Source organism: Sus scrofa, chromosome 2, assembly GCF_054392235.1.
Source record: "Sus scrofa isolate SSC_HxYL_T2T_F1_AM1 chromosome 2, Sscrofa_HxYL_maternal_Yorkshire_Landrace_v2.0, whole genome shotgun sequence".
Lineage (NCBI taxonomy): Eukaryota > Metazoa > Chordata > Mammalia > Artiodactyla > Suidae > Sus > Sus scrofa.
The window spans coordinates 6,110,178-6,135,686 of NC_139384.1; the positions used below are offsets into that span (position 1 = coordinate 6,110,178).

General features: G+C 61.6%; 3 protein-coding genes across 12 annotated transcripts; all 3 read right to left on the bottom strand.

Moving 5' to 3' along the window:
• Positions 1-193: 193 nt before the first annotated feature.
• Positions 194-8,231, bottom strand: CNIH2 (cornichon family AMPA receptor auxiliary protein 2). 5 transcript variants are annotated; one of them, NM_001435324.1, is given in 6 exon segments: positions 194-834; positions 1,040-1,183; positions 1,285-1,397; positions 1,639-1,686; positions 2,127-2,195; positions 5,919-6,294. In NM_001435324.1, coding segments are annotated over 6 exon segments (483 nt in total). In that variant the 5' UTR covers positions 6,000-6,294; the 3' UTR covers positions 194-806.
• Positions 7,022-14,348, bottom strand: RAB1B (RAB1B, member RAS oncogene family). 2 transcript variants are annotated; one of them, XM_085007864.1, is made up of 6 exons: positions 13,547-14,348; positions 12,572-12,644; positions 12,185-12,280; positions 11,976-12,071; positions 8,581-8,712; positions 7,022-8,484 (listed from the first exon to the last, which is right to left on the bottom strand). In XM_085007864.1, the coding sequence occupies exons 1-6, from the start codon at positions 13,624-13,626 to the stop codon at positions 8,290-8,292; spliced, it is 672 nt and encodes a 223-aa protein (XP_084863990.1). In that variant the 5' UTR covers positions 13,627-14,348; the 3' UTR covers positions 7,022-8,289.
• Positions 14,349-15,082: 734 nt separating this feature from the next.
• KLC2 (kinesin light chain 2) lies at positions 15,083-24,875 on the bottom strand. Of its 5 annotated transcripts, none has more exons than XM_003122503.6 (16): positions 24,809-24,875; positions 23,730-23,968; positions 20,848-21,078; positions 20,632-20,701; positions 19,786-20,008; positions 19,091-19,178; positions 18,883-18,984; positions 18,608-18,781; positions 18,406-18,505; positions 17,772-17,821; positions 17,603-17,670; positions 17,066-17,174; positions 16,816-16,974; positions 16,617-16,741; positions 16,370-16,427; positions 15,083-16,030 (listed from the first exon to the last, which is right to left on the bottom strand). In XM_003122503.6, the coding sequence occupies exons 2-16, from the start codon at positions 23,955-23,957 to the stop codon at positions 15,947-15,949; spliced, it is 1,869 nt and encodes a 622-aa protein (XP_003122551.1). In that variant the 5' UTR covers positions 23,958-23,968; positions 24,809-24,875; the 3' UTR covers positions 15,083-15,946. The 5 variants fall into 5 exon arrangements, with proteins under 5 accessions (XP_003122551.1, XP_084866816.1, XP_005660722.1 ...); XM_085010690.1 differs by having other exon boundaries at positions 23,730-24,027; XM_005660665.4 differs by lacking the exon at positions 24,809-24,875 and adding an exon at positions 24,661-24,774.
• Positions 24,876-25,509: the final 634 nt, after the last annotated feature.

Below are 25,509 nucleotides of genomic sequence, written 5' to 3' on the forward strand. Positions count from 1 at the left end.
TCTGTGGCTGGGAAAGTGAGGCTGGAAGGGGGCAGCTGCTAAGGAGACGTTGAAGGCTTCTGATCCATTGAGGGGCTCCCTGGAGGGGTTCTTGGGGTGAGCCTAGCTGTGCTGTTTGAGGATTTAGCTCAGGGCTGCCCCCTACACAGTCCCTTTGCCCCCATCTCGTCTATGAGCCTTTCAGGAGCAGAACTGGGGCCCATGTGTTTGCAGTAGTTTATTCATATTTTGTCACAAATGGCCGGGAAGGGGGTGCCGGACTCCTCCAGGCAACATAGAAAATAGGTCCAAGAGACAGGGGAGGCCGGGACTGGGACAGCTGGGGATGGGAGGTTGTCTGGAGAGAGAGCCTGGGGGAGGGGAGAGGGCAGACTAGGGGTGGGGCTGCCCCCCTGCTGAGCCTGCTCATTCCCGGTGTGGGTACCCCCCCACCTGCAGGGGGAGCCTCAGGGTGAGGGGTGGAGGGGGCGGCCCAGAACTTCCAGGGTCAAGCCCTGCCCCATGGCAGGGTCTAAGTTCCCCTTGAAGCGGACAAGGCCGGAGGTCCCGCCCCTTCCAGGACTGACTGCCATGCCCACAGGCTGGCAGAGGAGCCCCTATTTAGAGCTCTGCCCAGCCCTCGTCCAAGGGGAGGGGGCTCTGAAGGCGGGAAGTCCCCGCAGCAGCAGTTTGGGGGGTGGAGAGGAGGCTGGGGGCACCAGTGCCCCCTCCCTCCCCAGGGCTGAGGCCTCTGCGGCCCAGGGGCAGGGCTGGGGGTGCACAGGCGTCCGGTCCGTTCTGGGCTCGCTCCCTGGCCGGCTTCCCCCTTAGAAACTCACCAACGTATAAACCATACTGTGGGAAGACAGGCAGTGGGCCGAGTCACAAGTAGGCCCGGGCACTGGCCACCGGCCACCGACCGTGTCACGCCCTAGGCTGCCCTCAGTCCTCAAGGGCAAAGGGCAGAAACTTGGGGCCCAACCATTCCTGAGATTGGAGGGATAGCGCCTGGAGCATCCATCCCTTCCCTGACTTCTGACTGCCGTGGGCAGAGCCTCACCTGTACAGGTAATAGAAGAAGGAGAGCAGGTAGAAGGCGAGTTTGCACCAGGACTCCTTCTGGCAGTAGTTGAGGATGTCAGCATTCATGATGGAAACCGCATCATACATGACCTCCGAGCCATCTGCAGGGCGGTGGAAGTACCTGGGGGGAAGGAGGGGCCTGAGGGTCCACCCTCGAGGTTCCCACCCCCATCCTGCCCAGCTCCCCCACCGCACCCTCCCCGAGGCAGCTGCTGCCCTCACCTCCAGAGGTGGTAGAAGAGGAGGGGGATATTGAGGCCCAGGGTCACCCACTCTGCTGCACACAGAAACATCAGACAGAAGAGGCCGTGGATGGAGTATTCTGGGACCACCAGCTGCGGAGGGAGGGAGAGAGGTCAGCGGCCAGGTGCTAGGACAGAGCCAAGCTTCAAGGGCACTTGGGAGGTGGCCCACCCACCAGGACCTCCGAGGACTAAAAGGGCCTCTAGCCTCCCACTCCTTCCCACGTGGCAGAGCTGATCGAATAGGCCCCAGAGGAGGAAAGCCAGGCTCTGGGTCACAGAGAGTGGGGCTGAGCTGGCCTGGCAACCTCCTGCCCCTAGCCCTGACACTGACCTTCCTCAGGAGGCAGCAGATGCGTTCGATGTTTTTTAAACGCTCGCGCTGTGGGAGGAGGAGAACACCGCAATGGGGGAGGGGAGGAGCAGGCCTTGGGGGCTCCCTGCCATCCTCCCGCGCCCCCCACAGCCTTGCACGTGGCCGCCAGGGGGCGCCAGAGCAGGTTCCGCAGCACTGCCGGCGCGGCCGGGAAGCAGCCGCGCCGTCCCCATGGCGACCGTCACCATGGAGGGATCTTCACCCGCGTCTCCACGGCAACGGCCCAGAGCCTAGCAACGGCTGCCCCGCCAGGAGGAACCCGAGCCCTAAGCTCGCGCCAGGTGTCTGCCGGGGGCGGGGACAGACAGAGGAAGGGGCACGGCCGTCAGTTCCCCTACCCTCTCCCCCGCCCATGCCTGTCTTCCAGTCCCCCGCCGCCCTCCACCTGGGACAGATGGAAAGACAGACGGACGGACACACCTCGGCACAGCACATGTATCACTTACTGCCCGCGCTGGGTTCCCCTGGTCGATGGGGTTCTTGAAGTCGGTCCGCAGCTCGTCAAAGGCTATGATCTGGGGAGGGGGTGCGTGCCCGTCAGGGTTGGGCCGGCAGCTTACGGCCCCCCACCTGTTCTCCCTGCATAGGGAGTCACACATGGGGATGGGACCAGATGGTGCTTGCTGCAAAGGTGCAGGAACTGAAGCCCGGGAGGGGTGGGGCCCGGCCCAAGGTCACACAATCCTTTGCAATGGAATCCCAGTGTGTCGATGACCAGTTCAGGATGTGGCCACTACCTCTCCATCCAAAACACCCCCAAGAGATGGTGCCCTCCCTGCTGGGCCCTGCGCTGAACACTGGGGCCCCAGAAGCCTGGGACACAACCCCCGCCTGGGAGGAACCACAGGCTCACAAGGAGAACCGTGAACTACACTCCAGATGATTGGGGCTGTGGAGTACAGGAAGAACCTGGGCTGGGTGCCTGACCCAGCGCGGGATGGGATGGGGAGTTCAGGCTGGACTCGCAGTAGGTGTTTCTCTGGTGAACAAATGGGGGAAGGGCAGTCTGAGCAGCAGGAACGGCAAGTACAAAGGCAGAGGGTTGAAAGAACAAGGAACATTTAGGAAGCTAGCTGCAGGTTCCATGGGGCTAGAGTGAAAGTGTGAGGCGCGTGGGAAGAAAGACAGGGATGGTGAAAAATGGGCTGGAGAGGTCGACAGCGCCAGACGTGGGTGCCTTGGGAGGCCGACCAGATGTTTGGACTTTAGCACAAAAGCAAAGGGGAGCCACTGAGGGGTATAAAGCAGCAGAGTGGGGCAGTCAGATCGATGTTTCAGGACAGACTGAGCAGGAAGTACAAACTGGCTACCCAGTCCCAGCCAAGAAGACATACACGATGCTTCCTCTAGGCCAGCAGGCTTTAGGCTTATCAGTTCATTAATGCTTTGCAACAACCTGATAACAATTACTGGGATTATCACTTTAGTTTTGCAGATGAGGAAACTGAGATAGACTTGACTTGTCCAAGGCCACATAGCTAGTTAGTGGCAAGCCATGATTCCAGACCAGTGAGACTCCGGAGTTAATGTTTTGGCCACTTTACTATACTCAGGTCAGACCAGTTGGGGGACTGTTGAAGTGCTGGGGCTGGGGTTGGGGGAGAAGAGGCGTGACGACCCGAGTGGAGAGTGGCAGTGGGGATGTGCGGTGTGGGTGGATTCCAGAGCTACTAAGACGCCAGACTCCAGAGGGCTCGAATGGCAGTGAAGTGGGGCAGAAGGGTCCAAGGTGACTTTGGATGTTGAGGCTTCTGGTGGACGGCAGTGTGGTCCCTGAGATGGGGACTTCTCGGGTGTTTGAGGGGCTGGTGGGATGGGCTTGAGGGAGCTGGCATGGGAGGACGGCTGGCAGAGGAGCCGGCCCACCACCTCCAAGCACCCTGGACCAGATACGGCTCGAAGGGAGAGAACATGGGCTTCCTGGAGGGAACTGGGGCCATCTGGAGCAGCCCCTCCCAACTCCCCACTGACTCTGGGCAGCCGCCTGCCTGCCAGGCACAGCAACAGGGTCCAGCAGGGAGCGGAAGGGTGCCGTCTGTCTGCCCCAGAGCTGGCACCACCAGCAGGCGGCGGGTGTCGCGCCTCCCACCCCCCAGGCTGCTTGGCGCTGACTCAGCCCCCTGGAACAAACAATCCCCCACGATGACAGCAGACACGCGTCACTCACCACCAGTTGCCTAGCAACCACTGGGGCCTGGGCCCAGGTCTGCGGTGGGATCTGGGGTCCTGCCCGGGAAGGTTCTAGTTCTTATCCATTTGGATTGAGGACCGCACCTCCTCTCCCCACCTGCACACCCCTTGGCAAGCCTGGCTCTGGGCACTCTGCTGTATAAGCAACAAGCCCACTTCACCAAGGAGGAGACAGACTCAGGACGGGAGACTTGCTGTGACTGCCCAGCTCAACAGCTGAGCGAATACAGTGCCTGATGCGTAGTAGGTGCTCAATAAAAGGGTTTTTTTTTTGGAAAAAGTCTGGGCCCTTTCTCCCAGCCTGGCAGCCCCATAAGGGCTAAACCTGATTCATCCTGGTCTCCCCCAGTGCTGCCCAGGGCCTGGTTCTCAGGAGCATGGATACAGGTGTGTCGGATGGAGGACCGCCCTGACGATCCCCGAATCCCTGAGGACAGGGACCCCCGGAAAGGCTGGGGGAGGCCTCTGGATGGGGAGAGGCCCCAAATGGGGCTTCTTGAATTCCAGGAGCCTTTCTCCCAGCTCCGGGTGCCCAGCCTGCGACCCTCAATTCCTTCCAGTCTGTAAGACGCCAGGCCTCCTGCCACCAGCCCACAGGACTGTTCAAGACCCATGCGTGATGAGCTACGAGGCTGAGCGAGATCAACATGGACCCAGGGAGATGGAGGGAGGGAAAGAGAGGAAAAAGCCCACAGAAAGAGAGATGCAAAGCCAGGGAGAGAGAGGGCTGTAGCTGGGGGGGGGGGATGTGTGTGTGTGTGTCTGAAGGTGCCTGTGGGGGCTCCCTCCTCACACAGGAGGGGAGCAGTCAGAGTCCACTGAATCCTGATGTGAGAGACAGGCCGCAAGGGGACAGCAGGGAGTGATGAAGGAGAGACTGGTCAAGAGCCAGGAGGACCACGGAGCAGGCAGGCAGCAGGTCCCAGGAAAAGAAAGTGAGGAAGTGGGGAGACCAGGAAAGCACCCGGTGAGGCCACAGGGAGGAAGAGGAAGGCAGGCTGGGGTATGGAGAGGGAGACGGCGGCGGAGACCGGAGGTGTGTGCTGGATGCACAAGCAGGGGACGCTGAACCGAGTGGGTCAGCGCCGAGATGCACAGGCCATGTGGAGGGGATCCGGGTGGCGGCCCAAACCTCAGGGCGCATAGGAGAGTGGGCAGTGGAGGGGTAGGGGCAAGAGCCCCAAACAATGAGCTGGGAAGCTGATGGATTATTTTGTAGGGAACAGAAGGGAGACAGGCGGGGGGTGGGGGCACGAGAAGGACCCCAGGAGTAGGGGAGAGAGGGACCTTCTCTAAGGGGAGGCAATCAGGATAAAGGATGAGAAATGGACATTTTCAAGAACCAGGTGTGAGGCAAGGCGGGAGTGAGAGACAGACTGAAGCAAACAGGAGACAAAGGGGAAAGTGGGGGCAGGAAGGGGAGGGGAGCTGGAAAGTGGGGAGGAAACCTAGTTGGGGGGGGGAAGGCCAGACAGGAGGGGGTAGGGAAACCCAAGAAGAGCTGGTGGTAGGGGTTAGGTCTCTGGGGCTGCTTAGAGCCAATTACTGCTGGGTCAGGGGTGGGGGGAGGGGTGGGAAGGGAAAGGGTTAATGGGCCCTGCGATCTGTGGGTCCTGTAAACAGATGCAGTTGCCATAGCAACCGGCTCCATCACTCCGGCTGGAAAAACCCACAAAGGGGGTGGGGAGAGCAGACAGACAAACTGCCCAACGGACAAACGGGGGTGACTAGATGGAAGCGGGGGGAACAGGAGGCGGAAAGGAGCAAGAATCCCAGAATTCCGCCCCACACCCCAAGGCTGCATGGGGCAGGGGAGGGGGGTCAGGGACCGACTGACATACCCACAGACAAGCGGGGGCGGTGGAGGAAGGGGGGCACCCCCGCGCGAAGGAAGCCGATGATGGGGGTGTTAATGGGGCGAACAGAAGCCGACCGACAGCGGAGAGGAGGCTCCAAGTTTCTCCGGGCCCTGAGACCATCCGCCCGGCCCCCTCCCACTCCGTGCACCCCCTGCCCCCACCCCGCCCCCAGCCCCAGCCCGGCCTTACGTGCCAGATGACAAAGAAGATAAGGGAGGCGCACAGCACCAGGGTGAGCATGTAGCAGAACGCGGCGAAGGTGAACGCCATGGCCCCCGCGCCGGGCGGCGGCCCGGGGGGCGCCAGCGCGGGGCCCGGGCGCAAGGGGACGCCCCCCCGGCCCGCGCTCAGGGCCGGCCGGGCATGGCCCGCAGGGCTCCCGCGCGGGCTCGGGGGACGCAGGCGGCGCGGCCGGGCTCGGGGCCACGGGGCCGTGGGGCGCGCGGAGCACGGGCCGGTGGGCTCAGGGGGCGCGTACGCTGCCGGCGGCCCGGGCCCCGATCGTTCATCCTGCGATCCCTCGCCCGCGGCTCCCTCGCTCTCCAGCCCGCGAAGCCGGCGGGGCGGAGCCGGGGGCGGGGCCGCCGTGCGAGCAGCCTCGGGCGGGCGGGGCCGGGGCTCCGCGCGCCCCTCCGCCTGCCCGGCCCGGGCGCCACCCCCGCCCCAACTTCAGGGACACGTAAGCACGGACGCACAGCCCTGGCATGCCCCCATCCCCCACCCCCCCACCGTGCCACCCCACGAACCCACCACAGCCACACTCGGTCCACTCAGACGGGCACACACACATTTCTGCCCTCACACACCGTCAGAGACGGTGGCCCGAGGTCTTAGCGCGAAGCACTTGTCACAGTCCCGGGAAGAGGGGATGGGGGGGGAAGAGACACCTGGCTTGAACCCAGAACGAAGCCAGGAGAGGGGGCTGAAGGGGACGCCAGCCAGGCACCAGGCCCCCACCCGCGCCACCCCTGGCGGCTCCTCTAGCTGGGGCCCAACTCCACATCCCGGCTGTGCCCCCGTGTGTGGGCGTCGACAGCGCCTCTCCAGGTACTCACTGATGGCCGCCTGCCTCCCTCCCTGCTGGAACCGTGCTGGGCCCGTGGGGACGGACCACAGAAGCACAAGCAGGCAGCTCTCCTGGCTTTAGGAAATGGGTCAAGGACTTTCAACAGCAACCCTACGACACAGAGCCCAAGCCGGGACCCCTGTGTAGCCCACCAAGACCAGGGCTCCAGTTCTCTCCCCACACCCCAGGGCGCCTCCCACCACAGACCACACTCAGCCACCACAACTTCCTTGCAAAAACCCTCGGCTCTCCCGAGGGCCAGTGGAAATTTATTTATTTTGTCCTTTCTGTCTTTCCCCAAGTGGCTTTTCCTTGCAAAATGCCTGACATGACACCAAAGGGGAACCTGGGGTGGGGGGGCACCCCGAGGGGCAGCCCAGGGACTTAAATACAAGCTGGAGGGCAGGGCAGAGGTGGGATAGGCAAGAGACAGCACAAGGGACATGGCTTCTCAGGTAGAGATCAAAGGTTTGTATTTGTGCAGGAAGAAGCTGTGTCAGAGGGCAGGAGGCCAGGATCCTGGGTGGGAGGGAGGAAGCGGAGAGGCCCCCAACCCTGGGCTGCACCCACGTTCCCAGAGAAGTAGCGAGGGGATGAGGATCTGCCCTATGAGCTCCAAGGGACGGAAAGGGGAGAATAAGCCAGATGTGCTGCCTCAGGGAAAGGGAGGAGGTGCTGGCAGAGTGAGGGTTAAGGCTGGTGCCCAGCCTCTGGCACGGTGGGCCTCCCGCCTCCGCCTGCCTTGGGGACAAAGGGGCACGGTGGGCAGGCAGCACATGGGCCTGGATCTGGCAAGGCAGGGGGCGGCAGGAGCAGGCTCCCTCTGGGCTCAAAACACAGGCCCAGTGCGGCTGCCCGCCCACCTGCCCTAGATGTGCTCAGACCCCGCTGCAGCTGGACGGCTCGAGCTGAGAGTGTGTGTGGGGGGGGGCAGGGAGGAGAGGAAAGTGGGCTGCTGGGCCCCGGTGGCCCCATGCCCGTCCTGAGGTCCGGCCCAAGGCCCTGGAATCCCAGGGTCCTGGATCTCCTGGTCCCATTCCTGGCCCCAGGTGCTGACTGCAGCCGGGGGCAGGAGAGGCCAGGGAAGCCCTCGGCTCTTGGGGAAGGGGGATGCAGAGGGACAGAAGGCAGAGGGTAAGGAGAGAAACCCACTGCAGCATACGTGGGAGGGTGGGGCGGGGCGGGGGGGAGACAGACAGAGGAGCCCTCATCCCAAAGGAAGGTGTGTGGTGGGGTATCTTTTAAAGTCACTAGAGGCAGCAGCAGAGTAAGCCCGCACCCCCACCCCAGCCACAGGTCCTGGGTGTCCTCCCACGGAGGCCCTGACAGAACCAGGGCTCAGGGTGGCAGGCAAATGGGCCAGAGGGAGATGGGGAGCCCAGGACACCCCAAAGCCACAGATTCAAATGCCCCAGGAGAGGGAGGCACCTCTTGCCCCCTCCAGGGGCATCATCTGGAGAAGGTGCCCCTCCTGTCCCACCCCACGAGCCCCTCCTAGCAACAGCCGCCACCAGCCTGCTTCACGGGGGTGCTGTCGATCTTGAGGTTGGGCCGCTCACCCCCTGAGGCTGCCCCAGGCCCCATCCGCTTTTTGATCTCAGCAGCCATGGTCATGAACGCCTGCTCGACATTGGTAGCGTTCTTGGCACTCGTCTCCAGGAAAGGGATGCCCAGGGAATCCGCAAATTCCTGACAAGGGGAGAGGAGAGGTGGGGAGAGAGGGTGACGGGCAACAGGCCCCAGCCCCGCCCCCACCCCAGGGCGGCCTGGACCGAGCCTGCTCACCTTGGCCGTGGTGTTGTCCACCACCTTCTTGGTGGTGAGGTCGCTCTTGTTGCCCACCAGGAGTTTATTGACATTCTCGCTGGCGTAGCGGTCAATCTCCTGCAGCCACTGCTTCACGTTGGCGTAGGATTCCTGGAGGGACCAGGTCAAGAGTGCTTTTGCTCCCAACTCCCACCCCTACCCTAGGCCTGGAGAACAGGGGCTGTGAGGGGAAGGGGGCCGTCTGGGGCTCTGGAGAGAGGCAGGAGCCCCGGGCTCGGGGACCCAGAGGAGGCCCCTCCAGGCTTAGCTCTCCCTGCCCTCCTCTGCCTGAGACCCCACAAGCCAGGCCCAGCAGAGCCCCGGCCGGCTGCCAACAGCCCCAACACCTAAACAGCTTAGGTCAAGGGCCAGCCAGCCCTGCTTCCTGCAGCTGCTTGTGTCTCCGAGACACAGAAGGCCTGACCACACAGAGGGAGCAAATGGCGTCAGGGCAAACAGGCCAGACGGAAGACAGAAACGAGGGTAACAGGTTAGCAAGTCTCAGGAGTTCCCGTCGAGGCTCAGTGGTAACGAACCTGACTAGTATCCACGAGGACCCACGTAAGATCCCTGGCCTCGCTCAGCGGGTTAAGGATCGGGCGCTGCTGTGAGCTGTGGTATAGGTCACAAACTGGGCTCAGATCTGGCGCGCCTGTGGCTGTGGTCTAGACCAGCAAGTGCACCTCTGATTGACCCCTAGCCTGGAAACTTCCATATGCTGAGGGTGTGACCCTAAAAAGAAAAAAAAGAATCACTAGGTCCCCCAAGCGGCCTTTCAGTCCCTTTAAGGTTTGACATCTTGGAGCCCAGTGGTACATGGAGGACTTTCTCAGAGGAGACCCTGGCTTATGTGGGGGACAGGCATCCTGGGAACAGGGCCTAACATCTGTCCTACTTCTGGCACCAACAGCCTCCTCACTCAGCCTGGCTCTCCCAGCAGCCTGCCACTCCCCACCCCCCACCCCTGGCACGTGGACAAAGGACAGAACTTTTAGGAACACACTTGAGCTAAAGCCACTTTCCCTTCTTTGGAACCAGAGGCCTGGTGACATCACACTGGGTTCAAACACACGCCTCCTGCCGTGTCCCAGGCTGGGCACGGGGTTCAAATGATGGAATCCTGCCTGGGCCCTGCCCTGAAGCACTTAGGGGACAGTGGAGGACCCTACTAGGATACACATAATGAATGGCCAGACAGGACACGGCAATCAGCGCTGGAGGAACAGAAGGCAGGGGCTGCTGGAGCTGCAAGTCCATCTCTGCCTGGGGAGGGGCGGATACCGCCAACCTACCCCCCACGGGGATGAGCTGGGCTTGTGGGGGTGCGGGTGGAGGGAAGGGTGCAAGGGGAGGAGCTGACATAGCCCTGTCGCAGAATGGGAGGGACACGAGGCAGGCCCGAGCAGAGGGTCTCAGCCTGGTTAAATCTGAGACAACCAGGAGCCAGGGGAGGTTTTCCTAGGAAGGGGCAGCAGGAGGACACCTGTGTTCTGGGAAGAAAGTCCTGGCAGGAGTGCAAAGGCCAGATCAGAGCAGCAAGAAGACGGAGGCCGACTGGGAGATGGCTGGAATAATCCGGGGAAGAGAAGCTGTGCCACGAGCCAGGGAATGAGGCAGAGGAGAGCATGGGGGTTAGAGGCGGACCATCCTGCTCTGCGGTTCACTGTGTGACCCTAGATAAGTCACGTGACCTCTCCGAACCTCAGTTTCCTCACTTTTGAAAGACGGTACCTCCCGGTGGGGCTATTGTGAGCACAAGATGATGAATGCAGGCCTGTCTCATAACAAGTGCTTAATTAGTGAGAGCTGCTATTATCCTCATCACTGCTATTATTATGAAGGAATGGATCTGAGAGAGGTGATGGGAGGAACAGAGGGGCCCTGGGACTGGCGGGATGGGGGAAGGAAGGGTTTTCTGATGCGGCCGACAGGGGCTCTGTTACACAGATGAGGATGCAGAAGCTAGCTCAGCAAGGGATGGTAAGACCAGCCCAGGCCATGCTGAGTTCTGCAGAAGGCCCAGAGGCTGTGGAGGGGCAGGAAAGAGGGTACTGGGAAGCACAGAACACTGGGTTCAAAGACTGGCTCTGCCCTCCCCAACAGTGAGACCATGGGCAAGAAACGCCTCCAAGCGTGTCTACAACACGGGGACCCCACTACTTAGTTCACTGAGTGATACCGTGGGGATGAGACTTAATAGACATGACGTGTCGGCGGAACGTAGGACACGGAGGAGATTCATACCAAGAGCTGTTCAGATGCAGAAATGACAGAACGCAAAATAGAAGCCGAACCATAAAGTGGCCAGCACTGTGCAGGGAGAGTCAGGAGGCGGTTCGGGGCAACCAGGAAGCATGAGATATGGGGCTGAGGCGAGAGCACCTGAAGCACCAGTAGGAAGTCACAGAGAGAGAATCTAATGCAGCAGAAGATGGAACAGCTGAAGATAGTAACTGTTCCAAGGAGAGAAAAGAGAATGCAGTTAAAAGCCACAACAAGTTGATCGTGGCAAAAACCACAATGAGGTCCCAGCATGTGGCAGGTGGAGTTCCCTTGGTGACCTCTGTCCGAGTGGAGCACAGCTCACCCACAGCTTATCGTCCAGGAGGCTTGGGGAGCCAAAGAGCCCAGCTGCCCCTCAGAGCAAGGACTCCTCCCGGCCTGGGCTGATGTCCTCAGGACTTGGCGCCGTTAAGCAACAAGATTTAAAGACAACAAAGCAGGTAGAATCAGTAGGCCTGGGCTTTCTGTCTCTGCTACTTAACTGGTTGCAGGGCCCAAGCGAGTCCCAGCATTCTGACCCACTTCCTCACCTGTGAAAGGGGAATATAACCCAGACCTCTCGAGAGTGGTATGAACACCAAGGGGCTGTGACAGGATCTGTGAGCTCCAAGACATGGAAGGACTGCTTCCTGCTGTTAACACCACCACTGCTGCCAACGACACACGAGTAATGCTGCCACAGCAGACACAGGGCTCCCTGAACTCTGCTCACCCTGGGCCCAGAACACAGGGCTCCCTCACTGCCTTGGGTGAGGCCCTCTACCTGCTTCTCCAGTGTCTCCACCCAGGAGGCCAAAGGACCAGCACATCACCCAATCGGCTAACTAAACACCCACAAAACACAGGTGCCTGGAAGGCCCAGGACAATGGCAAGTTTGATCAGGAGGCAAGGCCTGGTCCTGCCAAAACCCTGCAGCAGGGCCTGGGGAGGATCTGTCTCTGCAGCTGGTTCCATCCTTGTGAAATGAATCTGAAAACAGTCAACTTCCCAGGCAGCCTCAGGAAGCAGAGGATGGGCACGGTAAAAAGAAGCAAAAGCCAAAGACTTGAGGCTGAGGAGGCAAAGCAGGGGATGGTGAGCCCAGGGGTACCTGGTCGGTGACGTCATACACCACGATGATGCCATGAGCCCCCCGGTAGTAGCTGGAAGTGATGGTCCGGAACCGCTCCTGGCCAGCTGTGTCCCACTACGAGACAGTCGGGGGGAGGGGCAGGTGAGCCCCGGGCTCCGGGCCCAGAGCCCCTCCCCTTGCGAGGATGATGCCTCTGCACCAGGGACTCGGGGAGGAGCAGCACTCACGATCTGAAGTTTGATGGTTTTGCCATCCAGCTCAATGGTTCGGATCTTGAAGTCCACCCCGATGGTGCTGATGTAGCTCTCTGTGTACGTGTCATCCTAGAAGATCCAGGGCCAGGGAGATGGCCTGAGCGAGCAGGTCTGAGGCCCATTAGGAGAAACCCCCCTCCAGTTCCCTGCCCCAGGTGAGCTCCTAACTGCTGAGCCCCAGTCCTCAGCACCCCACCTTGCCAGCCCTGTGCCCTTGTTCAGTCAGAGACATTGCTGGCAGGTCCTGCAACTTCATCCTTGGTCTCCCGGGTCTTGCATAACTCTGCTCGGCGTTGCCCCCTCTCCCTCCGGCCACCAGCCAGGACCCCAGATGGCTGGTATGGGAAGCTTCTTACTCACAGCAAACCGCAGGAGCAGACATGACTTGCCCACGCCCGAGTCACCAATCAAAAGCAGCTTAAACAGGTAGTCACTGGAGAGAAAGGATGGGAAGGGTGAAGGAAGGCAGGGAGCCCACCTGCCATCATCCTGCAGTGACAACTACACGGCCTTCTCCCACACTGCCAAGTGGGCCTCGGACTGCAGTACTAAGGCCACACGAGATCCTCCCACAAGTCCTGGGATGGGGAGGGCTGACCACTCGCCATAACTCCGCTGGCCCAAAGGGGTGAACCTGAATTCCCACTTTATAGAGAAGGAAACCGGGGCACAGAGAGAAACACGACTTACAAAGGATCACAATCAGTTAGGTGGCCGAGCTGGGCATCCTGCCCTGATTCCTGATAGACTCCACTAGTTTGGGGTCCAGCCAGAGCTATTTAGGGAAACTCTCCTATGCTGCCCTGTGCCACACCTGGCTTGGCAGGGAAGGCCCCAGAAGCGGAAGCCAGGACCTAGCCTAGAACTTGGTTAGTGACTATGTCAAGAGCCTGGTATGCAGCCCTTAAGAAGTGATGGTCAACAAGTGGCAATGATAACAGTACTGAGGTCCTGCTCGTGCCCGGCCCTGTGCTAGGTACTTCACATTCATCATCTCATTTGAGCCTCACAACAGTCCAATGAAGTGAGAGTTCTTATTCCCAACTAATGAGGAAACCAGAGGCCGGAGATGAAGAGCGACTTGCCCTAAGTTACACAGTTGTTAACTTGCACACTAGAAACCAGGTTTCGACGCCAAAGTCTCTGTAAAAGCCTGCTGGTGCCCTTCTCTGTTCCCCCTTGATAATCCAGCTCAGAGCTTCTTCACCCGTCCCCAAGGAGATCCGAGGCCTGGATCCGAAGGAGAAAAAGGAAGTGGCAGAAGAGGAAGGTAACTGACACTTGGGGAAAACTGTCAATGACAGACAAGTCGAGGCAGAGATGTGGGCCACCTACCCGTAGGGGGAGTGACCAAGAAGTGAGGAGAGTTTGAGGAACAAAGAATCCCACTGGAAGGGAGGAAGCAAATGCCACATTCATCTAAACTTCCTCGGCAGTGTGACGGCGGCGCCGGGGGCCTGCGCAAAGGTGAGGGGAGGGCGGGAAGGGACCGGCCGCCAAGAGCGGCAGAGCCATTTGACCCAGGCGAGGGGCAAAGCGGGAGCTCCGCAGGGCAGGACCTGCGGGAGAACTACCAGAGGGCTAGCCCCCAGAAACCGGATTCCGGGAGGACGGGACAGCAGGGTCTGCGGCCCGGCCTAAAAGGCCCGAGCCTGGACCGAGACCAGAACTACCCGATGACTGGCTCCAAAACGCCCGGACCATCGTCAGCACCCAGACCACCACTCTCAGGCAGCAGGCGGGAAACTGAGGCCTGGAGAGACCCGGGCTGCATGGTCACCTGACCGATAAGGCCTGGAAGTGCCAGTGCCTCAGTCTCCAAGCGGCACCCTTCGGGGTCACAGTCTCCGGACCCGAGTGCAAGAACTCGGGGTGCAAAGCCGGGGTCCGGGGGCCCCCGGGGGAGGGGGCAGGACCCGGATGTGAGGGGGGGAGGTCAGCGGAAGAGGGACCCGGATGTGGGGGCGCCGCGCAGTCCTGACCCGGGCCGGACAACCCCGGTAAGCGTACAGCCCCGTACTCGGGATCGAGGCTGCGCCGCACGGCGCGGGCGGGGCTCACTCACTATTCGGGGTTCATGGCGGCGGCGGCGGCCCGCTCGGTCGCTCCCAGTCGGCTCTGCTCCGCCTCCCGTTCCAAGATGGTGGCCGCTCCGCCCCAGAGGCCCCGCCCGCGACGCGCAGGCGCAAATCTTCCCGTCTGGGGCCTCGCCGCGTTGCTTCTCGGAACTTGTAGTCTCCTTACAGTGTCCAACTCACCCTCCCTGCGCAGGCGTAAACAGGGGAGCCCGAGCCTCGGAGCCCACACCCCACCATCGCCGCGCAATGCCTTCTGGAGCTTGTAGTTCGCTCTTAGAAGTACCTGGGCTTGAAGACCGCGCTCAGGCGGCTGACCACGACCCGGTGTTGGATGCTCCGTTAGGTGCTGGGGTCGACACGTTTCACGTCTGTCTGACAGAGGCATTCATCCTTACGCTCTCTGCTCCCGAAGCTGGGAGCATTAGTAAAAGTTCATTTATCCGAGGTTCATCGTGCGTTGGCGCTCCTAACTCCCAGCAGCAACCCCAGGAAGAAGGTGCCGCCCATTTTATAGATGAAAAAAATCGAGTCCCGGTAACTCGCTCAAGGTTCAAGAGCTTAATAAAAACTAAAGCTCAGTCAAGGCCCGCGGTCTCAGGACAGAGCCAGACGTGAGCGAAACACACCCACACCCCTCCCTTCCTCGCAGCCTCTCCGTTTGAACCCCCAACCTAGAGACGTCAGCGAGACACACACGCTCTCACACTCACTCCCTCGCAGCCTCTCCTGAACCCCAGCCTAGAGACGTAGATACGCTAGGACCCCTCGGCCTCCGCTCCAAAACAAGCCCGGCTCAGAGTCAAACCGTCTTTATTTCTACAGCAACATTTGAAAATAGAGAGCGACCGCCTCACCTCCCAACCTGGGCAGCCCCTCCTGCCACAGGGGGCTATCATTGCCCCTCGCAAGAAGCTGCAGGCGTGGGAGGAGGCGTGGCAGGATGGCTCTGCGGGCGGGGCCCGGGGCCGGGCCTGGGCGGGCCGGGCGCGGGGGACGGGGCAGTGCATAGGGCCGGGCTGCAGGGCAGAGCCCGGCGCTGAGAGGACGGGCAAGGGGCGGGCTCCCGGCCCTGGGGTTAGGGGCGTTGGCGGGGCGGGACGCGCCCTTCGGAGGCAGGGAGGAACGCGAGACGGCCCAGGGAACCCTTTTGCGGAGGCACCGCCCCTGAGATGTGGAGCCTGGGAGATACCACCGCGCGGAATGGGGATGATTAAGGCCTGGGCGGTACCACTAGAGAAGGGTGGGGAGGGGAGGCCAGGTAATACCGAGGACTGAGGGGAGTGGTGCGGCCAATAACTTATTTCTCTATATACAGAAGCAACGGCCGGGGGAGGACAGGGACGCTGAAGGGAGGCCAGGTGCTTAGTGTTCTTGGCTGCGGGTGGGCAGGGGAGACCCCGGCCAGCCCCTCCCGCGGACCCTGAACCTCGGGGGGAAGGGCCCTGCTGGAAGGAATAAATAAGGGGAAGAGTTGGAGGGGCGGGCCCAGCCTCCAGGGCTCCGGCTGAGATGACAAGGGGGGAGATTACCCTGAGATTGAACAGAAAAGACAGGGGTCCTTGGGAGAGACAGGAGGGGCAAGCAGCAGGCCCATGCTCAGGGCTGGGGTGGGGACAGTGCTGGGTGGAGGCTCTGGCGGCCGGCTGCCCCTTCAGGATTAGCCCACGAGGGAGCTTCGTCGGGAAAGGTCCATGGAGCTGGAGCTGAGGGTGCGGCTATCGGAGAGGCCTGTGCCTCCGGGCTGTGGGCAGAGGGGCAGGGGGGGCTCAGGCTCAGGCTGCTCCAGGGTGGTGCTTCCCTGGCCCCAAGGGCCTGACTAGCCTGCGTCCCTGGGGCTCTGACACTTCCACCCACCTCCACAGTTACTGTGTTGGCACTGGGTGCTGGCAGGCAGGAGCTGGGTTTCCCTCCCTGGTCTCCCCAGCGTCCAGCCCAAAGCCAGGCTCAGGATGGGGGCAGGAGGTGCTGCTGAATGAGCAGGCGCGCTCCAGGAGAAGTTGGGCAGGTACCCAGGACATGCAGGCCTTGGGCCCTGGGGCCTGGGCCTCAGCTGCCCAGTGCAGCCGCCACCCCCCCATACCTGGACTGGCTCCTCCACACTCTTGTTGAGGAAGTTGAGGGAACTGGCCCGCTTCATCCTGAGGGGAAAGGATGGTCAGGCGCGGGGGGGGCTGGGGGAGGACGGGGAGGGGTCATTTGGGGCTGGGGAGGGAGCAGATCTGCTGGGTGGTGGCACTTGCGAGAGAAGAGTTCACCCTGGGTCCGGAGCCAGCTGGGGCTATTGAGTGGGTTCTGGAGAGGCTCACCGCATGGGTGGGGGGGCTCACCTGGGGTTTGGGGGCTCCTGGGGGCCACCACCCTGGAGCTTCTTCACCAGCATCTCGCTGCTGCGCCTCAGGGCATCTCGGAGCTTCCCGAAGGAGCCGCTGCGCCGCAAGGAGCCACTGCCGTCCTGTGGGGTGGACGGGTTCGTCTGCGCCACGCCAGCTACGCAGCCTCTCGGCCCAGTCCGGCCCCTACACTCACCCCGCTCCACTCGGCTGCCGGCCCGGACTCCTCAAGGTCAGCCTCAGACCGGGCCCCAGCTCCCCCGGCCACGTCTCGGCTGCCACGGCGGTCTCCCCGCCCACCACCGCCGTCTTTCAGCAGTTCCACCACTTTAGTCTGGCTTGCGGGGTCCAGGCCCTGAGGGAGGACAGGGTGTGTCAGGCACTGATTGGAACGCCTATAGGGCCACCAAGGTCCCTGCCCACAGCCCTCGTGCCTGTCGCCCCACCTGCTTGCGGCTGCGGCTGGCACAGTCCTCCAGTGTGTGTGCGGCTTCTAGCTTGCCCTGGCGCCGGTACAGCGCCCCCAAGCTGCGCAGGGTGGTGTTGACCGTGGGGCTGTGGACAGGAGAGCAGGACCATCTCAGACTCCCCGCTTCCCGGGAACCAGGGTCCATCCTAACACCCAGCCCACACTGGGCCCCGCAGGACCATCCCGCCACCCCAGACCTGGCCCCTCCTGTGTGTTGGGCCCTGCACTAGGGCCGCCTGGAGCCCCCTGTCTTGGGGAATCGCCTCAGGGCCCTAAGTGGGATGCTTCCACCAGACCTAAAAGCTGCAAGACCCACGAGTGAGGGAATCAGACTGTCCCAGCACAGCCGTCTTAGGCCAGGTGGCCTGTGAGCTGGGCCTTGAAAAGCGAGCTGACAGAGGAGGTGTGTGTTCTGGGGCTGAGTAGGGGTGGAGGGTGGAGCCTGGCCTCAGACCCCACCCAGGATGCCGCTTCCTGCCCTCTGCTCGCCCTCTGCTCTTGCCCAGGTCCTCACCTGTCTACTTTGCAGGCCTTGTACCAGCTACCATATTCCCCATAGGGTGTGCTGTCCCGGCGCTTATCCTGGGGGAAAGGTAAGCCGGAGGTGAGAGAAGGGCCCTCCCGACACCCCCCAGCCTCCCCCCCCCACGGACACCCACCCCAGCCCTGCCCCGCACAGCTACCTTGCTCTCCTCCCGCTCCTCTGCGTGCATCCAGATGGGCTTGTTGTCCCCTGAGGGGAGAAAGGGGGCTGTCACCAGTCTCCCTGGTTGGGCTGGACACAGGACTAGGGTCTGGAGGAGGTCAGGGGTCCCCAAGAAGGACCAGGGTTTGGCTTTGTTGAATGAATGAGTGGACAAGAAACAGGCCCGAACCATTACTGAGCCTCCTCTGGAATCCGCAGGCCTGTGCCTCAGGGGCCTGCGACAGCCCGGGACAGTGCCTGCGACAGCCCGGGACAGTGCCTGAACGATGGGCCGGGCTGAGGGGTCCTGGAGCAGGAAGTGACTGACCATCAGGGGCTAGAAGGTGGATTCCTGGAGTGGGAGACATTTGGGCTGGGCCCTCACGGTGAGCGTGAGGTGCCCAGTGGAGAAAGGGGAAGCCAGGCTCTGGGCCAAGGGCACAGGGAGGCGAAGGGTGGGTCTCGCATGGGTACAGCTTCCTAGGGGGCTGTGGGAGTTGGGTGTGTGTGCTCCCGTGTGCCCACACGTGCCTCTGGACCAGCCAGACCCCAGGCGCGAGGCCTGCCCGGCTGCAGTGTTTGCCCTGGATGCTGACGGCTGAGGGGGCCTGTGCCAGGACAGCCGTGCTCACCGTTGACAGAGCCAAACTCCTTCTCGTGGGCACGGGTGAGGATCTCCTTGTACAGGGTCTCCGCGTCCTGGTACTTGCCCTGCTTCAGGTAGCAGGAGGCCTGAAGGGGCAGAGCCCGGAGGGTGAGGCGGAGGGTGAGCCTTTTCCGCGCCGCCCTCCCCGCTCCCCGTCCCTCCAGCCCCGCCGCAGCCCAGGACACCACCAGGTTGTTCTTGGTCTTGGCCACGTTGGGGTCGTCAGGCCCAAGGCGCGTGGCGTAGATCTCCAGCGCCCGCCGGTAGTAGTACTCCACCTCCTCAGCTTTGCCCTGGTTCTGGCACAGCAGGGCCAGGTTGCTCAGCTGCTTGGCCACGTCTGGATGAAACTTGCCCAGAACCTGGGGCAGGGGCAGGAGCAGGAGCCAGGGGCTGGGCTCAGGGCCGGCCGAAGGGCCCCACCTGCCCAGCCACCGGCCTGCCCGGCCCGGCCTGCTCCCACCTTCTCCCGGATCTCCAGGGCTCGCTTGCACAGCGGCTCGGCCTCCTTGTACTTGCCCCGCTTGCCGTACAGGACCGCCAGGTTGTTTAGTGTCGCGGCCACCTAGGTGGTGAGAGAATGGAGGCTCTGTGACCCAGGACCCTGCTGGGAGCTGCAGAGGGCAGGGGAACCACCTCTCCCCCCACCCCCCGCCCCCGCCCTCACGCACAGCTGGGTGGTCCTTGCCCAGTGTCTTTTCACGGATGGCCAGGGCATCATTGAGCAGGTGGGCAGCCTCCTTGTACTTGTTCTGGTCCCTGGGGGTGGTGGGAGCATGATGAGGCTTCTCCTCCAGCCAAAGGCCCTTCTCCTAGTGGCCCCGGATCCCTGTGGTCACTCCCCTGGATTTACTCATGAGTGAGCATGGCGAGGCATGACCAGAGCCTGGGCAGGCGTGGCCAGCCCCTGCCCTCCAGCTCAGGGGTCTCTGCATGGGAAGGGCACGCAGTCCTGGGGTAAGAGCCAGACTCCCCCAGATCCCTTCCTCATGCCCTTGTGCCCCAGGGCTTCTGCTCATGCTGCTTTCTGCCAACGAAACCTCCAACCCTCTTGTGTTCCGGGCAGGCTCAGCCTCCATCAATGACCCTCCTCAAGCCTTGGCGCCTAGAGAAGCTGTGTCCCTGGAGTCCTCATGTGCTGTTATGGCCAAGCCTTTCTCCTCCACTAGACTGAGGCTCATTCCTGTCTGTAGCCCAGGCCCTCTGCACTCAGCCCTCTCTGGGGGCAAGACCCTTCCCTCTGTCGTCCAACTGCCTGGTGGAACTCGAATCCCAGCCCACAGCAGGCAGTGAGGATTTGTGACCCAGGGCGGGAGCCTTCTAGAAGAGGGCTCCCATGGGCGACTGTGGCCCGAGGCGCCCTCACCGATAGACCAGCGCCAGGATGTTCAGCATGGTGGCCACGTCAGGGTGGTCGTGGCCTGACGTCTTCTCCAGGTCCTCGAGGGCCTGCTTGCAGAGTGGCACGGCTACCTCATAGCGGCCCTGGGAGGCGTACTGGATCACCAGGTTGTGCAGGGTGCGTAGCCGGGCCGGGATTTCATAGCCCCCGTGCTGGGCGGCCGCATCTCCTCCTCCAGGGCTGGGGGCTGCAAAGCCAAGGACAGGAGGTCCGATGTACCAACTGCCCCCTGGGCTGGACTGGCACATGCCAGCCCTGCCTTGGCCTGACCTCACTCATGGCCCTGGGCAAGTCCCTAAGCATTCTCTCTCAGTCTTCCCGTCTGGAGAGCAGGTCTAGTCACCCCTCAGAAAGAGCGGGTAGAGTCCCAGAGCAAGTGGCCTCGCCTCCGAGCCTCGGCCTCCTGTCTGCAGAAGGGAGGCTCCCGTACGCCCTGGACACGATCGGCGAGGCCAGCACTGCCCAGGGCTCAGCACTGCACAGGTGTCCTCCTGCAACCCCTCGAGGAGGCGCAGAGGAGAAACCACCAGTCATCACAGAGCAGACAGCGGCCGAGCGGGGCCCACACCCAGGCTGGGCTGCTCCAAAGCTCTGCACTGTGAGGCCTGCTCCTCACAGAACTTGGGGGATGAGAGAAGCGACACACAAAACCTGCATTTTAGGCCCTAATGCTAGGATGTTACAATCAGAAATGAGGCAGGAAAGATCACTCAGCCCCTCAGACCTCACTTCCTGTGGCCCCTGGTCCCAAGGGCCAGGAGTTCGCCCAGCCTGCCTTCCCCCACCCCCTAAACCAGCTGCCCCCCGCACCTGGGTTCTGCTCCTCTTCGTTGGGGAACAGGTCGTCCAGAGAGTCTTTGGGGATGTCCCCCTTCTCCTCCTGGGGAGGAAGACAGGATGAGCGTCAGGGAAGGAGGTAGCCCAGTGGCGGCGGGCTGGGTCTGCCCCCCAAACTTCCCTGCTCCCCCAGCCTCCCCCGGCCCTGCCCCCTCCTGGTGGCCTTGCAGTGGCCGTGGTAGCACTCACGTTGGGGGAGGTATCCTCATCCAACTTGCGGATCTGGCTCATGAACAACAAGTGCTGCTTCTCCTCCTCGAGCTGGGCCACAGCCTGCTCGCTGCGCTGCAGCTTCTGCTGCGTCCCTGCCAGCTCCTCTCGCAGCCACTGGTTCTCTTGCACCAGGCGCCGCACCTGAGCCCGTAGCTTCTGCTTCTCTGACTCTACAGCCCCCAGGTGGCTCGACAGCGCCAAGATTACCTGTGGCAGCCAGCAGGCACGAAGGTCAGCGCCCTGGCCACCCACCAGCCTGGGCCTCCGAGGGCACGGGGACCCAGTGAAGAGCCAGAGCCAGAGGAGCTGCAGGGCTGAGGGCCCCAAAGTTCTCCTCTCATCAAGGGAGGTTTGCCCCAGGGGCCCAAACAGACCATCCATAGCCTGAGACCCGAGGCTTGGGGATCCCCAACTCCTTCCTTCCATGGTCAGGAGCCCTGGGCTCCCGGGCAGGTTCTGCTACGCCTCTGCTGGGCCTCCAGCTAGCTCTCCACCTTGATGGTCCAGTTTCCACCTCGTTGGGTTCTTCCGATCACGGAGCGCCCTAGCTGGGGTGCAGCCCTTTCCCCAGGATGTCATTCTCTTCCTTTGTCTCTCCCAGGGGTTGGACGCAAGGCCCTGCAGCCATAGGACTGAACCCCTGCTCCCGGCCCAGGGCTAGTGCTTTCCCGAAGACCTCTGACAGAAGGCTGAAGGGCCACCCCGACTTCTGCCCAGGGTCCTGGGCAGCCCCTGCCCTTCTGCAGCTCCCAGGGAGGGAAGGGATGTGGGTCCTAAACCCCCAGATTATCCATCCACAGCCCTCAGCCTCAGCCCCCATCCCTCTCCCCAAACTCTGTGACTCCCTTCCTGAGTGTCCAGGTTCTTCCTGCCTTGGGGCCTCACATAGGCTCTGCCCTTGCTCCATCCTTCATGGTCAGGGTCAGCCGCGCAGTGAAACCTTTTCCCTCTTATGCCCTCAGTCCCAGGAAAGCAGGGCACCTCTCCCGCCCTCCACAGCATCCTGTTGTCCATCTGTGTTGGCTCCTGCACACACTGGGAGGGCAGCCCCGTGTGTTCATCTCCGTACCTGGCAGTCAAGTGGCCAAGGAGTGAGGGATCGACCCACTGCCCTTCCCGAGGGCCAGGCAGTCTGGGACTCTGTGCTTTCTAGTTGATTAGCAAATGCCTAAGTGACAGGTGTTTTCACAACCACTAGCTTTTTTTAAAAAAAAAATTCCCTAAACAGCCTGAAAGTGTGTATGGCAGATGGCATGATCCCTATTTTAAAAACAAGGAAACCAAGATGATACCACCTGGCCAGGATTCGTGGAGCCAGGCAGTGTCTCCGCCAAGATCTGAGCAGGACAAAGCTCTTTCCCCAAGAGCCCTAACTCCCTGTGCACCCCAGTGCCTCCTGGACATCGCCATCCGCCTGTCATCGTGGCAGCCCCGGCCCAAGAGGGCCACAGAACGAACCCCTGATCCATCCAGGCTCTCTCCTCCCCTTAATCTGCTCAAGCCTCAAACCTGGGAGCCATCCTGCTCTCCTCTCTCCCCCTTAGTCCATCCCAGGCCCTGCCTGACTTACACCCAGAGAATCTAGAACTGGTCCCCTTTCTTAACTGCCCTCATGGCCATCCCTTTACTCCAAGCCGCCATTTCTCTCTCTCTCTCTCTCTCTCTCTTTTTTTTTTTTTTTTTTTTTGCTTTTGTCTTTTAGGGCTGCACCTGCAGCATATGGAGGTTCCCTGGCTAGGGGTCGAATCAGAGCTACAGCTGCCAGCTTACGCCAGAGCCACAGCAAGGCCAGATCCGAGGTGCGTCTGCGACCTACGCCACAGCTCCCACGGCAACGCCGGATCCTTAACCCACTGAGTGAGGCCAGGGAAGGAACCAGCAACCTCATGGTTCCTAGTCGGATTCGTTAACCACTGAGCCGTGATGAGAACTCCCAAGCCACCATTTCTCGTTTGCATTCCAGCAGCGGCTTCCTAACCACCTGTTCCCACCCTAACCTCGATGCTTCATTCCGTCTCCACGCTTCAGCCCGAGTGAGTTTTTAAAATCTAAGCCAGACTATGTCCCTTGACTGCTTAAACACTCCAAAGGCTTCGTGTTTTCCTAAGAATAAAACCCAAACTAGTAAAGCGCAGATGATGGAGTCCCTGCCTTCTTCACAGGCCTCTTTGGTCCCTCTCTCCTTCCCCAGGAAGATCCAGTCAGATAGGTCTTCTTTCAGTTCTCCCACCAGAACATCTTTCCTACCTCAGGACCTTTGCACATGCAACTGTTCGCTCATTTCCTGGAGGCTGGTTCACTCCTTCCCTCAGATCTACTTTTTTAATAGCAAATTCCCTCAGATCTTGATTTAAATGTCATTTCCTCAGAAATCTTGCCTGACCAATAAAGAAGACCTCCTGCTTTATCAAAAATCTTGTTCTTTTCTTTGGAGAACCTACCATAATATTGAACAAATAGATGTGTTTCTGACTCTCTCCCTACTGGACTAGGGGACGCATCTTGTCTGTCTTGTTGGACACGTCCTTGGCACCTAACACGTTGCCTGGCACATAGTAGGCTCTTGAGAACTTATCTGCTAACAAATAAATAAAAGAATGATGGGGGATTTCCTTTTTGTCTTCCTAGGCCATTCAGTCTCTGCTACCTAGCAGAGAAGGGAGATGATCAGGCTTTCCTGGGGCCAGGCATGGTTGGGGTCTCCAAAGCCCACCCATTTCATGACTCGGATCCTACCATGGGGCTCCAGAGGACATATGCTTCTTCCCTGCTGATTCTGTTACTGCATTGCCAGGATTCCTCTGGAAGGCTCCATCCCTCCCATGACCTCCCTCGTGAGCACCCCCAAACCAGCCTACCTGGGCCTCCCCCAGCCCCAGCTCGATGGCCTCCAGGGAGCGGCGAAGGAGGACACAGCGCTCCTGTGAGCCAGGCTCTGCCTCACCAGCTTCATGAGCGACCAGGGGCGCGAGAAGGGCGCGATGCTCCCCGCGCAGGGTCTCTAGCCCTTGGATGACGGCCTTGGTGCCCAGCACGATCTCATCCTGGCTCAGCTTCTCCTCCCGAGGAAGCACCATCGTGGCCATGGTCGCGCCGCCTGTGAAGGCGAGAGGGCGGGCAGGGGGTGCCGGGCCTGGGGCCACGCCGCCGTCCGCCCTGGATTAGGTAAACACCTGGGTCCCCGGACGCCTGGATCCCTGGAGTGCCCTGGTGCCCCAGGCTGCAGCCCGCACCGTGCTCGCGCTCGGCCTACAGGGGGCGCGCCCGGCTCGTCTTGGCCCGGGAGACGCAATGCGGTGCGACCTGCGAGGCTGGACCCGGATTCGGCCCAGACCACTGGCTCAGGCCGGCCTAAGCCACCCAATCTCGGGGCTTCCCCGGAGACTCCCTTAGCCAGAGCAGGGCGCGCCAGAGGAGGGTCCTACGAGGACCGCGGGGGTTCACTCCCATGCAGAGACCCCAGCCCCCTCCCCAACAGGCAGGCCGAGCCACAGAGCCCCGCCTCCGGGGCAGGCCGACCCTGGGGAGACCCTCCCCCTAAGGAGGTGAGACGTCAGGTTCTCCATCCCCCAGGCGGCGACCACGACAATCCCTCCCCATCATAGGGCAGCACGAAGTCCTGAAGACCCCTCCCCTGAAAAGGCCGAGCTCCCGCCCTCAGCCACCGAGGACCGCGCCCCCTCCCCGCGGGCTGGCATGGCCCTGTCACAGGCCGCGCCCACGAAGACCCCTCTCCTAGGCCGACCCAGAGCCACCTCTCCCGGCCCGGCCCGATCGGCCCGCGCGGACCTGCGTCTCCCGTTCGGGCCCGCCTCCCGCTCTGGCTCCGGCTCCCTCCCGGCTTCACCCAGAGCAGCAGCCGTGAGCAGGTCCCGCTGCCTCCATCCCGCCGGCCTTCCCAGCAGTCCCCGCGCCGCCTTAAAGGTGAAGCCGGTACCTTGGCGGCGTCGGAGGGGGCGAAACACTTCCCAGCCGGCTGACTGCCTTAAAGGAGCACGCTGGCTGGGCCCACTCCAGGCGAGGGGGAGGGGTCAAGGGCGTGGCCATCAGAGGTGAGGCGTGGCCATTGAGGGGCGTGGGTTCGCCTGGGGCATAAATTCCCAGCCGCCACTTCCCAATCTCCTGCGGCCTCGGATTCTTCCGCTGTAACCGGCTCCGAAGCTTAGGGGTGTGGACAGACTGGGAAGATGTGCACCTGAATTTACCTTGTACTGAGGCCAGAGTGGGCGGCGGGAGAAACTGAGGCCCGGGGAGAAGGCCCCGCCTCCTCAGTCCCGGGGGAGACATTTGACATTTATCGACATTTAACGAGGTAGTTGCCACCTTCTCAGCACTTACTGTGTCCCGGCGCGCGTTTTATGCTAACGCAAACCGAGTAAAGCTGGTGCTGCTGTTATCCCAGTCTCGCAAATCGGACCCCAGCCTTGTTCATCTCTAGAAAGTGGCTTTGCCCCACCCAACTCCTTCGGAGCCGTCCTCATTCCTATAGGAGATTCACGGCATCTTAGGGCTGCTTCTTGGGAGGAAGAGACGGAGGCTTCTGGCCCTAAGGGAGAAGAGTGGCCAGGGGCAGCTGGGCATCCTGCGGGCAAACACCACAGCAAATCCTATTGGTCGGATAATCAAGACAAAGGGATG